At 47.1% G+C, this 13514-nt stretch overlaps 1 protein-coding gene across 1 annotated transcript in view; it reads left to right on the top strand.

Annotated features, from left to right (window-relative positions):
• Pdzd2 (PDZ domain containing 2) overlaps nt 1–13514 on the top strand; it is a 346988-nt gene that overhangs the window by 285224 nt on the left and 48250 nt on the right. The window contains exons 7-8 of the mRNA XM_026783724.1: nt 6228–6339; nt 13243–13388. Of these exons, the coding sequence (XP_026639525.1) occupies nt 6228–6339; nt 13243–13388 (258 nt within the window). The remainder of the gene's footprint in view (nt 1–6227; nt 6340–13242; nt 13389–13514) is intronic.

Raw genomic sequence — 13514 nt, 5'->3', positions numbered from 1 at the left:
AAAACACATGTTCCTGGGACTTTAATTTTTTTTCCAGGACAGTTTCAAGAAGTTAAAAAAATCAGTTTGAAAGTGTCTTCTGCAGAAGACATGCGATTTCAGGTCAGAAGCAATTTTGACTGTTACTGAAGCTACCACAGCTAGGTTTTAGCTTCCTCTGGTCTCGGGTGTCAGATTCAGTCCCAGGTCAGGGCTAAGTTTGGTTGTGTCTCTTCTCTCCCCTCTTCAAGTCCCGTGGTGCAGAAATGGATATACTGCAGACTTGCACCACAGGTGAGAAACCCTGACCACAAGCAACTACAATCTTTCATGATGGGCTTGAAGCAAGCCTGACTAGCCTTGGCTCAAGAGAGCGACATTATATTTCTTTTACTTCATAGTAAACAAGCCTACATCTCCCTCCTGGGACACTATCTCCCATGTCAAGTCTGTTCACCCAGGATAAAACCCAATCTATGTTTCTCTTACAAGAATGCAAAAGACCAGTGGAGAATTATGTTCCCATTGGTTATAACAGAAGCTTGGTAACAGCACTAAAGAAAACTCAAGGATGAAAATGTACCAGGGTGGGGTGAGGGATGGCAAGATGGCTCAGCAGTTAAGTGCACCCACTACTCCTTCAGAGGACCTGGGTTCAGTTCCCAGCACCCACAGGGGAGCTAACGGCGATCTGTAACTCCAATCACAAGGGATCCATTGCCCTCTTCCTGCCTTGGAGGGTACCAGGCATGCATGTGATACACTTCCTATTTGCAGACAAAACACTCACCTGTAAGATCAAGATAAATACTCTTTCAATGACAATGTTCTTGGCGTCTCTGAAGGATGCCAGCTGTCTGGAGCTTGTAGCCCTGGGGAATCTTCCTCCCAAAGGAGGCTGGCTGGAATCAACCTGGTCCTGCATGAGAGGCTTTTAGTATGAATCTGAAAGCTCCTGTATTTGCCTTTTACCCTTTGAAACCAAGTCATCCATTTCCTGCTGTCCTGTATCAAGTGTGGATTGTGCCTCTGACAGATCCTCTGTGTTTCAAGGAGCAGGACTTTCAGTCCTGGGCCACATTTTTCAAGTTTGCTCCTACTTGGCCTAGAATTCATGAGGGTGAAGATGGAAGTGTCTCCTCCCCACCCCACCTGCGGCATTTGCTCAACTGGGGACGTGCTCTGCCTAGTCCTGAGCCAGACCTGGGCACCTGCCCTCGGGCCTCTGTCACCTGCTTCTTGAGATTCATCTTGCCTCGGATTTAAATGTTGCAGGGTTAAACAGAATCGCTTCCTGCTGTACGTTTTTGGTCAGTAATTGGCGACCTCCTTCCCCTTTGGATTTCTTTTTTTACCTCCTTCTCCACTTACCTTCTTCACAGTTCTGCTCTGCCCAAGTTCAGACGCCCTCTCAAATATTCCTTCTGTCCCTTTTTTGTTTTGGCGCAGATGTTTTGTGGCCAAAATACTAGTCTAGGTTCTGTCTTGTAGGGCCCACTGTTATGGAGAAGCAATCGGGGAGCCCTCTACTTGGTAAAGTAGCCATTGTTCAAATGCATTTTGTACATTGCTATCAGTTGAGAGTCAGCCACTGCCCAGGAAATCGTCCCTGTCCACCAACATCAGGTTCTTTGACTTCTTCCTTTCCGGTTTAGATCCCCTTGATCTCTAGTTGTCTTATTGCTCTAGCTAGAACTTCAAATACTATATTGAATAGGTATGGCGAGCATAGACAGCTTTGTCTTGTTCCTGATTTTAGTAGAATTGCTTTGAGTTTCTCTCTATTTGGGTTTGGGTTGGGCTGCCCAGATCTTCTGGGGAAGGGGAAATAGAAGAGATTTCGTGAATGGGGCAGGTGGGGATGGGAGCAGGAGTGATCCAGTGGGGGGGGGGGCAGGATGGAAGAGAATACTGAGAGACTACTGAAAACGGGATGGGCTTAGTCATTCCTTGCTCTTAGGAAGCTCCCTCAGAATCGACCCAAGGTGGATACCTGCAACCATCACTCCGCCCTCCACACCTGGACCTGGCTGAGCCTTCCCCCTTCATGGTCATTTCCAGGGATCCTCTGTGGGCAATTTGAGCTGTAGGGGTTCTCTGTGCAAAATGGGTTTGCTGCTCAGCTTTCTCTAGTCCTCATTTAGGATTCAGCATAGGTCAGATCTTTTCCATCCCATCTGATTGCTTATTGGCTTCCAGAATATTCTCATATTCATATTCCTTCTCTTTCTTTCCCTCCCCCTCATTACCCTATTCTCAACTGGTTACTGTGGTTTTAAGAGAAGCCTGCCTCCGCGAAGCAGAAATCCACGTAGTAGATTTAATCCTCTCCTGCAGCCCCATATTTCAGATGGGGACACTGGCTGGAGCTCGGGACATGAATTACTGATAAAATGACACAAGCAGGATGGGTGCCTCACAGCTGGGGTCTCTGCCCACCCCCCTCTCTGCAAAACCCAAAGCTAAAACTGCTTCATCACTGAGAGAGGATTTCACAGGTACGTGAGGCTCTGCCATGGGGTCTTCAGCGGTCTATTAAGATATTACAGCCTGGCCTTGTGCTAACTGGAGCTGCCGGACTGAATGGAGAAATTCCAGAAGCACTTCCTGCTAATTTACTTCCAGTACAGCTACAAATGTCATTTCCAGAGTGGGCTCCTTTGTTCTGCGAATTTGGAGCAGGGAATACGCCCAGCCAAAGGATTCTCTTAAACGTGGGCATTTCCACACAATAGAACAGGACTAAGGGAAGGCCCATTGTAGTCAAAATGATACTTTGTACACCGCTTCCTGCTAGAACATGGAGCTAATGTGTCTCCAAAGCCCACTTCCTGTTCTTTGAGTTCCAAGCCCAATGTGACAAACAAATTTTCTGTTAAGGGAGGAAATGGTCCTATTCCAATTCAGAACCCCTTTGCTTTGGTTTAAGTAAAGCCTGTGTTGGAAACTTTCCCCGCTGTGTGGTGTTGGCTATTTACCATGAACCGGGCCTTCAGAAGGGCAAGTTTGGCCCTTTGGTCTTTTGCCGTGGCTGTACACAAAGCACCTCGACCAGGTATTGGCTCCTCAATGTTGGATTCCCCAGCATCCAAAATAACAAGAAATGGAACTCTATAACTGAGGAGGACCTTGAATTCGTAATCCCCCTGCCTCCACCTGGGGAGTGCTGGAGTTGCAGGTGTGTACCACCACACCCAGCTAGGTTTTCCTTGTACAGACCAGTCCTGTAGTGTGTGTGCTGTTATGGCAACACGAAATGGAGTAACATTCCTATGCTAACACTTCATTCCTGCCTTTGAAGTGCTTTGCGGTGTATCTAGATCATTCACGTTTTAGCCATGGTTTACCGAAGGACTTCTTTTTTTTTTTTTTCAGCAATCTCACAGCTTGTAAGTCACAGAAACTAGGTATCATTTCATTCTTTGTTGAGTTGGGAGATTGAAGGGGGGAAGCACTGTCCTTGAAGGCTTTGGTCGACCGTCTCTACTTTGAAATCTCGCCCTCAGCTCCTGCAAATGCATGGTCACTGCATTTTTCTGGCATCTCCAGACTTTAGATCTGACCTTTCACGTGCAATCTATTGTGAGTCTTGAATATCCTCAGCAAAATAATACTGCTTAAATGTCTCTGTTTTCTTCCCTCATCTATCAGATGGGCCCATCGCTGTTTATCTCGGAAAGCATATTCCCTGGGAAACTGAAATGGCAAAGAACTGGACTGAGCGGAGCGCACACTTGGCCATGTTAACTGTCCACATTACTGTATTAGCTATAGTAGGTTAGCATGGTAGGAGCGAGAGCCTAGTAAATATGAAACTGGAAATCAAGGAGATGGGGGTCTCTGCATCATGGACTTAAGAGTTTGCGTGTCATTTCCCGAATCACTCTGATTCTGTGGAAGGCCTGTGGATGTGTCGGAATGATGGAGACCAGAAGAAATGTGTTCCTAACTCCAGAAACAGGGCCTTGGTGGGGAGGTGGAGGGTCCTTCCTTGATCTAAACATCTCTGGCCAGTTTGGTCTTGGCTCCCACCCATTCAGTAGCCCCAAAGCCACATGGACGTGCAAGCAGAGTTCACTTTTTCTTTAGGCAAGCCACAGCCTCACCCTGCTCTGAGAACTGTTGTTCACAATGGCGATTCTGCCTCTTTCCGTGTCGTTGTTCATCTCTCTGAATGATTCCTGTTTGCACAGTTCTTTTTTACTGGGTTTACATCGAGGTCGGGGTTTGAGGTTGACAAAGGCATCCATTCCTCTGGAAAACCTATAAAACAACCCTCAGGATTCCCTTCTTAATCTAGCCCTGGACACCAGCCAGTCCCTGACATTGTAAACTCCTTGTTTATTATGACAGGATTCGTTTCCTTCCCAGTGCCCCTTCCAAAACTTCTGCCCATCTCTTTGTCTTCTCATCCTATGCTCCTCATTCTTATCTGAAAAGATACTTGAACCTTAAGAAGAAAGGGAATTTTCAAATCTACGGAATATATATATATACACATATACATATACATATATATATAATATCTTTATATATTTAATATATATAACCACCTCACAAAAGACAAGGCATTTGAGAGATAGTTTTAAATTTTTTATAATTTACATACAGAATTAGACATATGCCCCTTGCAACTCTGTGTGCATAGATAGCATGAGCTCATCTATTTTAATATGAGGCTTTCCCCCTCTAGAATCTCAAAGGAAAATAAAATTCTAAGGGGGAGCATATTATTTGATATCGTTAATACGTTTTCAGTTTATCCCTTGAATGTGATGGGGGCTGTAAATGTTCATGTGCGTGTGTGTACGTGTACATATAGGCAGGCAGGCAGGCAGGCAGGCATGCACATGTGTACATGCTTGCAGAGGCCAGAGATTAACTCTGGCTGTCTTCCTTAACAGGGCAACCGAGCTCCACCTTCTTTTTAGGATTTATTTTTATTTAAAAGTCTTATTTCTTGAGGCACCATCTCTCAAAAAGCTCCAGAGACCTGCTTCTCTCTGCACACACCCATCCCCACCCCCACCCCCACCTGCATCATTCCCAGCCCGTGCTATCCTTTCTGCTGGAGTTAGATTCAGGCCACCACTCTCCGCTCTTTCCTTGGGTTCTGGGAATCTAAACACAAGGCCTCAGACTTCCATGAGGGGCACTGTATTGACTGAGCCATCTCCTCAGTACCCCTGGCCCCCAAATTTTAACAATTGCTCTCCAACACCCAAGTCTCCTGCTTCAATCTACTAGCGTACTTTTGAGCATGGTTAGTGCCTCTAGAATGCCTGACAGCCTGACCTTTGGGGTGATCTTTTCTGAATCGCTTTCTGGAAGCTGATGTGAAAGGTGACCTGCAGACATTTGGCCTGACTGACACTTCCACAGAACCTGGACAGTTCAGGTTGAGAGGAGTGTGGCTCATAGAACGTGGGGGTGGGTTGAAGGAAATACACTCATAATATTTTAGCCACTGGTGTGGGTTACATATGCAGTGGCGAGCCCCCGGAAGATTTACGCAGTAAACATGGCAGTGCCACAAATGCTGATGCCGACATTAGCCTGTGCCACCAGATGTGAGACACCCCCCCCCACTCGGCGTAGGGTGTGCAGTTCTATCTGGTACATAGTACCTGACAGTAAAGACTGTATTCCTCATTGACGTATTTTCTATACTACACGTTTTTATCCTCAACAGTTGCTTATCTTACAAGGTGAATGTAACAATGTTGTGCCTGGCACTGGTCCCTTGAATGTCAGGAGCACCCCACCTCCACCCCTAGTGGTGGGCCTAGGTCATCAAGGTCTCCCTAATGGCAAAATTGTCTTAAACCACATTTCCACAACATGTCCCTGACTGTCACTGACACGAGTTGAAGTCTAAAATCAGGTTTGGATTTCTGGTTTGATGTCTATCTGTGGCAACCTGCCTCCTACAAAAAGCTCAGAGTTATAAGCCAGGAGACCTAGGCTCTCAATCTCGCCTTGCCTCTGGCTAGCCTGGGGTGATCTTGACCTGGTAAAATGGGAGTGGGAAACAGCCCCAGGGGTCCTTTCCTTCAGGTCTGAAATCTCCCTGTTGCTTCTGAGGGGGAACTTGCCAGCTTGTGGCCCTCTGGTTATCTGAAGGGTGGGGCTGTCATTCTGTGAGCCATTTCTCTCACGTGACATAGGTATTGCTGCTTCTCCTGCCTGACTGAGATAACTCCTTGGAGGCCTGGCCTCTCCCTTCAGCTCTGTGCTCTGCCTTCTAGATGCCCGACTCAGAAGAATCCCAGGATGTAGGCAGCTCTGAGGAATCCAAGGGGAGCTTGGAAAGTCCCAAACAAGGCAACAATAAGATGAAGCTTAAGAGCCGTCTCTCAGGTAAGTGGCAACACCCTGCCTGTGGAGACTGAGAGAAGCTTGCAGTCTCGGGAATGGGGAAGCGAACCCCATCAACAGGAGGAACACTTTGGGGAGAGCCCTCAGCTTGTCATGTATCCCAGACTGGCCTGGACTCCAGTCCTTCTGCCTCATCCTCCTAGGTGGAGCGTTAACAGGCTTACACCTGGGGAGATGAGCCCTTCATCTCCTTCAAATCTCACAACTGTCTCCTCCAGCGAGGCATGCCCTGGCAGAGCACCTTAAGCCTAGCTGCCCACGTGACTGTTTCTTCTGAGCCCTTACAAAGTGCATGTGTGTGCGTGCGTGTGTGTGTGTGTGTGTGTGTGTGTGTGTGTGTATATGTATGTGTATGTGTTGTCTGTTGAAACTTCAGTTTCCTGAATGTTTAGCTCATTTACCTTAATGAGGCTTCAGGTGACCCTCTCAGCGCCAATGCTCAGGCCTCCCATACTCTCAGCATGCACGTGCCCCACCCCCGCCCCACAGAAACAACTCTGGGCCCACTAGAACAAGGGGCGGAAGGATTTTTATCGTACATCACATGCCTCCTCAGCTAAGCAGGAGAAATGACGGAAGAGATTGCAACTTTCAGAACTGATGGCTTCCATATTCAATGTGTACTGCGTTCTTCCCTAGATGCCCTGGCCTGTGCTCTGGGGGAGACAGCAGAAGACACATATGACTTTCATGGGTTCTTGGCACTTTTGCCTTGTTGGATACTTTTTTTTTTCCATCAAAAAATAAATTTCATGACTGTGCTCCCATGCAGATGTTTGCTGGGGACTGGGGAGATGGCTCGGTGGGTCAAGTACTTGTTAACCAAGCTGCAAGACCTGAGTTCAGATCTTCAGTACCCAAGAAAAAGCCCGGTTTGGCCCACGTCTGTAATCCCAGCACTGGGACTAGGGTAGGGCCGAGACAGGTGAGTCCCTGGGGGCTCACTGGCTGGCCGCAAGCCTGCGGATTTAGTGGGGAACCCTGAACTCCAGCCTTGACAAGCAAACACAGACCCAAGGGCAGCTGCAGGCACACACAAAACACCACACACAAACATAAGGGTGTAGACAGCAGACCCCTGCCTGGCTCCATATGCGCACGCATACGCTGTATTCATGTGCATTCTGTCACAGTCAGTGAAACAAGTAAATGGTGCACAATGATAGAGGAAGGGACCTAATGCCAACCTCTAGGCTTGAGAGACACACTGCATGGACTTGCAGAGTTCCATACACATATGTGTATAACACACACTAACATACAAGATATGTACTGAGTTCATTACTGTCTTCTCGTTACCATCGCGCTCAACTTTTCCTGCATTTAAAAATGCACTGGAGCATTTTTAGGACCTCCAGATGTGGCATGGGCTCCTGGCACAGTGCCTACTGGCGTAGTAGGTGACTTGGCTCCAGCCACCCGCTCACAGGTATTGGGAAAGGAGGTAGAACTTAGCTTTGGGCCCTTAGCAGTTGGTAGCCTGGCATCCTTAGGCTGTCTTTTATTTGTTTTTGTTTTTTGGATTTTCAAGACAGGGTTTCTCTGTGGCTTTGGAGTCTGTCCTGGAACTAGCTCCAGTAGCCTAGGCTGGCCTTGAACTCACAGAGGTCTGCCTTCCTCTGCTTCCCTCTTGAGTGCTGTGATTAAAGGCGCGTGCCACCACCACCTGGCCCCTAGGCTATTTTTAAACCTCCTTCAACTTCCATTTCAACAGCTGTCCAATGGAGCTGATACCCTGACTTTGAAAGATTAAGTTAATATTTTTGTTTCACCATGTATTTATTTATTGCTGCAGGTGTGTGTGTGTGTGTGTGTGTGTGTGTGTGTGTGTGTGTGTGTAGACCTGTGCATGCTGTGGCCATCAGGATTGCACAGCAAGTGCCCCCAGGTCTTATTTTTAAGTCTCAGGAAATCACCCAGCACAACGCATAGTGTGTTAATATCCCCTATCCCATCATTTTCTTCTTCTGCACCCAGATCCCTGGCATGGAAAGAGACAATGCTGCCAGCCCAGACAATGTCCCCCATCATCTAGCTCTCTGCCACATTTATTCTCAGGGAAGATAAATAGCGTGAGACCATAAAGTACACCCTGCTAAAACTCTAGTCACAAAAATTAGTTATTTTATTGAACTGGGAATAACTAGGCAGCATCATGTTAGGTTGACTTTTGGCAGAAAGATATGGCATTGGGTAGAAGGCTCTTACCTAGAGGCAACAAGCAGCCCCCCCACCCCAGCTGAAAGAGAGCCTTTAAATCCTGTGTGTACAAGGGCGGAGAGGAGGCAGTGGCCAGCTTGGCAGAGTTTATCACCACTGTAATCAGTCCCCAGGGAGGCTCTCTGAGTTCTCAGGAGACACAAGGATCTTTGAAACCGCAGCAGTTACATTCCTTATTTTATAGATGAGATCAGAGCAACTAAGGAAGTCCCAAAGGTCACTGGATTGAAGCCAGGAAAAAGGACCTACATTCCAGTTCTTCCCACCACTGGCTTCCTGGGGACAGTGAAAAGAATTCTGTCCCCTACCATGTCAAAGGGTTTCTAGATTCGGATGGGAGTGGGGGTGTAGCTCGAAGATCTTCCAGATGTGCCCATATTGTCAGTTTGGTGCCAGCCTTGCCTTTAGCTGATAGCCAGTCCAGGGCTGCTCACCGTTTGCCGCAGGGAGTCTCACCTTCTTCTCAAGCCATGCAAACCTGTGATAGGGGGATGCGGAATAGGGGAGGAAGCATGCGCAAGCATCAGTGGCACTGGGTTTAGTTTCCAACGCTACACCCAAGACAAGTGACCTGGGCCCAGTGACTTCTTCCTCTGGGAAAGGAGGATTATACTGTGCGCTGGTTCTCTCAGCAGATGTGAGAGCCTTCCATGCGTCCCCCCTTTTGGAAGACTGAGGAGAGAATGTGGTTGGTACTGCCACTTCAAGGCTGACAGCCATGGACCCTTCCCTCAGAAGCCCCCCTTCATTTTATTGTTGGGGGTCATGAGTATAATGATTTTCATTTTCATTCTGATTGTTCTTGCCTCTTTCCTTCTCAAGAGGGAAACAAGAGTTTGAATGGCCTCAGACAGGAAGGCCTTCGTGAGAACTCTTAGTCCCCAGGGAAGGCAGCCCACATGTACACATAGCGGTGGCCTGGATAAGACACACATACAAGCGGCAGAGTGGCTGGGAGTCCCTCTGGACTGTGGTGCTCGTGGAGGCCTTCGGAAACAGCAGGATAAAGGGAGGCTGAGACGTGGGTAAAAGACTGGAGAGGAGGAGAGGAATGGGAGATTTTCCAGGCAATGGGGAGGATGAAAGACATTGTGGGCAACTGTTTTAGTCCTCTCTCGTTTGAAAGGCCCAATATCGTCTGGTGGCAATGATGAGTCAGTCCGGTAAAGCTTGGCAAGAGTGCACAGGGGAAGAACGGCAGGCTGTGAGGTGGGAAGTGATGGTGTTGTGTAAAGTTGTGTAAACTCGTGATACTTCTGTCCCGGTTCCAGAAAGAAAGAGGAACACATCCCTGACAGCTATCAGGATAGAGCCTATTCTCGGGGGAGGGTGGGATCTGTAAGCCTGGCAGCTTCATCTGGAGATATGCTAAAGAAGCTGGGGGACCTGGGCTCTGACGGCATTATGAACTGCTTTCCTTGAAACACATTTGCATGTGGGAGTTTGTTTATTTTTAATGTTTGCATGCCCTTTGTCTGGGCCCAAGGAGGTGAGAAAGGCGTGGGCTCTCTGAAGCTGGAGTTCAGGCATCTGCTGTGAGCTGCTTGATGTGGGGGCTGGGAACTGAGCTCTGGTCCTCTGCGGGGACAGCATGTGCTCTTAGCCATTGAGCCATTTCTCCAGCCCCACAGAGGAGGTTTTAATGCCATGGAATCCTCACTTGTCTGTCTTCCAGATCTGAGTGTTTGTTTCATATTCTCGAAATGAGTCACTGCGGTGTTCATACATCAGGGCATTATCAGTGGAAGCTACCGTGTGTGGTTTCTCTCCTGTCGGTGACAAGCGCCTCCCTGTCAACCCAGAAGGAATTTGCTTCTACTAAATCTTTTTCAGATGAGTAAGCATGCCAAGAAAGATTAATCTGGCCCATGAATTACAAAGTTATGAATTAGTTAAGTATGTGTGTGAGGTTCTAGCCGTTTCCACGAAGGCTTGGCCTAGTCTGGCTCCAAAATGACTGAAGCAACATCATTCCTCATCTCACAGAACGGCTTTTCTAATACGCAAGCCCAAGCTTTCCTTCCTGCCTACCTCTTTTCCTGCCAGCAGGAGTCTCCTTTAACTTCAGTACTTTTGATTTATCCATGTTAACCTCTTAAGTTTGCCATCTTTTTAAATGCAAAGTTTTCCTTGGCTGCAAAGGGATTTCAGATGTTTGAAAACCTCCTTCACAAAGTTAATGCTTTGCTTTTGAAAAGCTAAGCCTTAAGTGACATCCATTAGCTGTTATCACCACCGTATCATTATTCAAAACTCAACATGAGGCACACACACACACACATATAAAATTATCGCAAAGGTTTCCTAAATAGGATCTGAAAGCATCAATTATAAAAGTAAAAGCTGGTTTGCATCCCTGCTTGCAAAATTACAGTTTGGTCCACAATGGGCAACACACATAACTGTGGTCCCATATAATTATATCGCATAGCGCTATTATGGCCACCCATGATGGCTAGTTTTGTCACCCTGACACAATCGGGAATCAACTGGAGGGGTTCCAAATGAGTGATCGTCTAGGTAAGGTTCCCCTGTGGGTATGCCTGTGAGAGAGTCGCTTTATTGGGTTAACTCAGGTGGGATGACCTACCCTGAATATGGGGTGGGTACCATTGGATGGGTGGGCTCTGAACTGGAAGGGCGAGCTGAGTGCTAGCATGCATGTGGTTGTTGCTCTCTGCTTCCTCAAGGGTTGTGATATGATGAAACTCCTCCCTGTGATTCCCCGCCATGATCCACTACAACCCGGAGCCATGAGCTAAGACAGACCCTTCCCCTCTATGTTGTCAGGGAATTTTATAAAGCAACTACATTTAGATTCTGCAATATCTAAAATGATAGGAAAGAAACTATGACCCATCTTATTTTGTGTAAACATACCACACTCCTCAAAACACCCTGTCATTAAGCCATCAATGGCTACATCATACGGTTAAAATTACGACTTTTTATTCTCCAGAAAATACCATTAAGACAACGTAAGCCACAGATGTGGAGAAAATATGTATAACTCATAGATCCCACAAAGGATTCATCATCTCACACATTACAATAAAAAAAAAACTTACTAAGAAATCAGTAAGGAAATCTAATAAACGAATGGACAGAAGATATAAACACTTTACAAAAGGGATCGGCCGATGCTGTATACACAGAGGTGTGAGCCCGTCAGTCATCAGTGCGATGAAGATTGAAAGCCACAGTGAGATCCCTTTGTGCACCCAGGGGAACAACTGACATTAAAGACAGATAGGGAGCAGGATGGCGTGGGGAAGACAAAGCTCATCCTGCAGGAAAGAGTACTGGGGAAGAATGCCAGGAGCCAGCACCTCCACACCGACACGGCACTGGGAAGACGTTACCTTCACAGGAGGCACACATGAGAATATAATAGCTGTAGTCTTGATTCTTGATCATTCTTGATCAGGAGTCCCACAGATGCATACCTGACCCACAATGCTTTCTGCATTTCTAGTGGGCTGCTTAAAAAACAGTAATGTGTGGGCAGCAATATACTGAGTGTACCAACACACACACACACACACACGTTACTACTGTTTCACGTCTCAAGCTGGAAACAGGCCAGCATCCCTCAACAACAGGATGCATAAAGTATAGCGTGTTTATACAATGAAATGTTACGCAGAGCGGAAATGATCAAACTGTTGGCACATAAACAGCACGGTTGCGTCTCACAAACTAAGTATGAGAAGGATAGGCAAGACAGCTTGGTGAGTAAAGGTTCCTACCCATAATGCTAATGGCCTGAGTTCCAGTCCCAGGATCCGCATAGTGGGGGAGAGAACGGACTCCTGCAAGTTGTCCTCTGATGGCACGTGTGCCCCACATGATGGCACATGTACCCCCACATGCATACATACACAAAATAAAAATAGAATTAATGTAAGAGCAAGGAGCTCCTATACACAGAAGTACATATTGGTTCATATAGAGTTCAAAAATAGACAGAGGTGATCAGGGATGCTTAGATCACTGGTCTAAAGATCATATCCTCGTCGGATGAGGAGCAATCAGTAACCCGAGGGGGCTTCTGAGATTCTGGATTATGTCTCTTGATCAGTGTGTTAGAGGTCGTGTGAGATTTCATTCATGCACTTTTGTGTACATTTAAGTTATGCTTAATAAGCATGAATAAAAACAGAAAGCCATTGCTAAGCCAGGCATAGTTGTGCATGCCAGTTATTTCAGCGCTCAGAGGATGGAAGTCACATGGCACAAGAGAATTCTGAATTCCAAACCAGCTTGGCTGCATAGCAAGACCTACATCAACTGTACATCTCAAAAAAAAAAAAAAATCAGTATCATATGTGGAGTAAAAGCACCCACCTAGCAGTGAAGCCATGGCCACTGTGAAGAGATGCCCCACCATTGCTAGGAGACCACCTGCCAATGGTCCCCTCACCAGTTTCTTGCTGTTCCCGCCACCCCTGCATCTGGCTCGGTGCACACATTGCTCCTTAAGCTGATGCAGAACCTGGGGCTAGGCCTGCGCAAACTTGGTCGTTTATGCATCTTCAACCCCAGACCTTCTGAAACCACACAGTGATTGCAAACATGGTGTTCCGGCCTATTGGTTCTGCTAACACTCTTCTCAAGCCTTAACAAGCCCTGCCTCCATTTTTGTTGTTATTGTTGTTGTTACAGGAGGTGTCCACCGCCTAGAGTCTGTTGAAGAATATAATGAACTGATGGTACGCAATGGGGACCCCCGGATCAGGATGCTGGAGGTCTCTCGGGATGGCCGGAAGCACTCTCTTCCCCAGCTGCTGGATTCTACTGGGACATCACAGGTTAATCCCGGGCTGTGGGGCCTCTGGATCACTCATAGTCACCATTACTTGGTTAGAGACCAAAACACAGATTTGGAAACCCTGTGTCTCCACAATTGTGTGTGTGTGTGTGTGTGTGTGTGTGTG

Source organism: Microtus ochrogaster, chromosome 19 (genome assembly GCF_000317375.1).
Source record: "Microtus ochrogaster isolate Prairie Vole_2 chromosome 19, MicOch1.0, whole genome shotgun sequence".
In the NCBI taxonomy this organism is placed as follows: domain Eukaryota; kingdom Metazoa; phylum Chordata; class Mammalia; order Rodentia; family Cricetidae; genus Microtus; species Microtus ochrogaster.
This window is presented reverse-complemented; position numbering and strand designations above follow the sequence as displayed.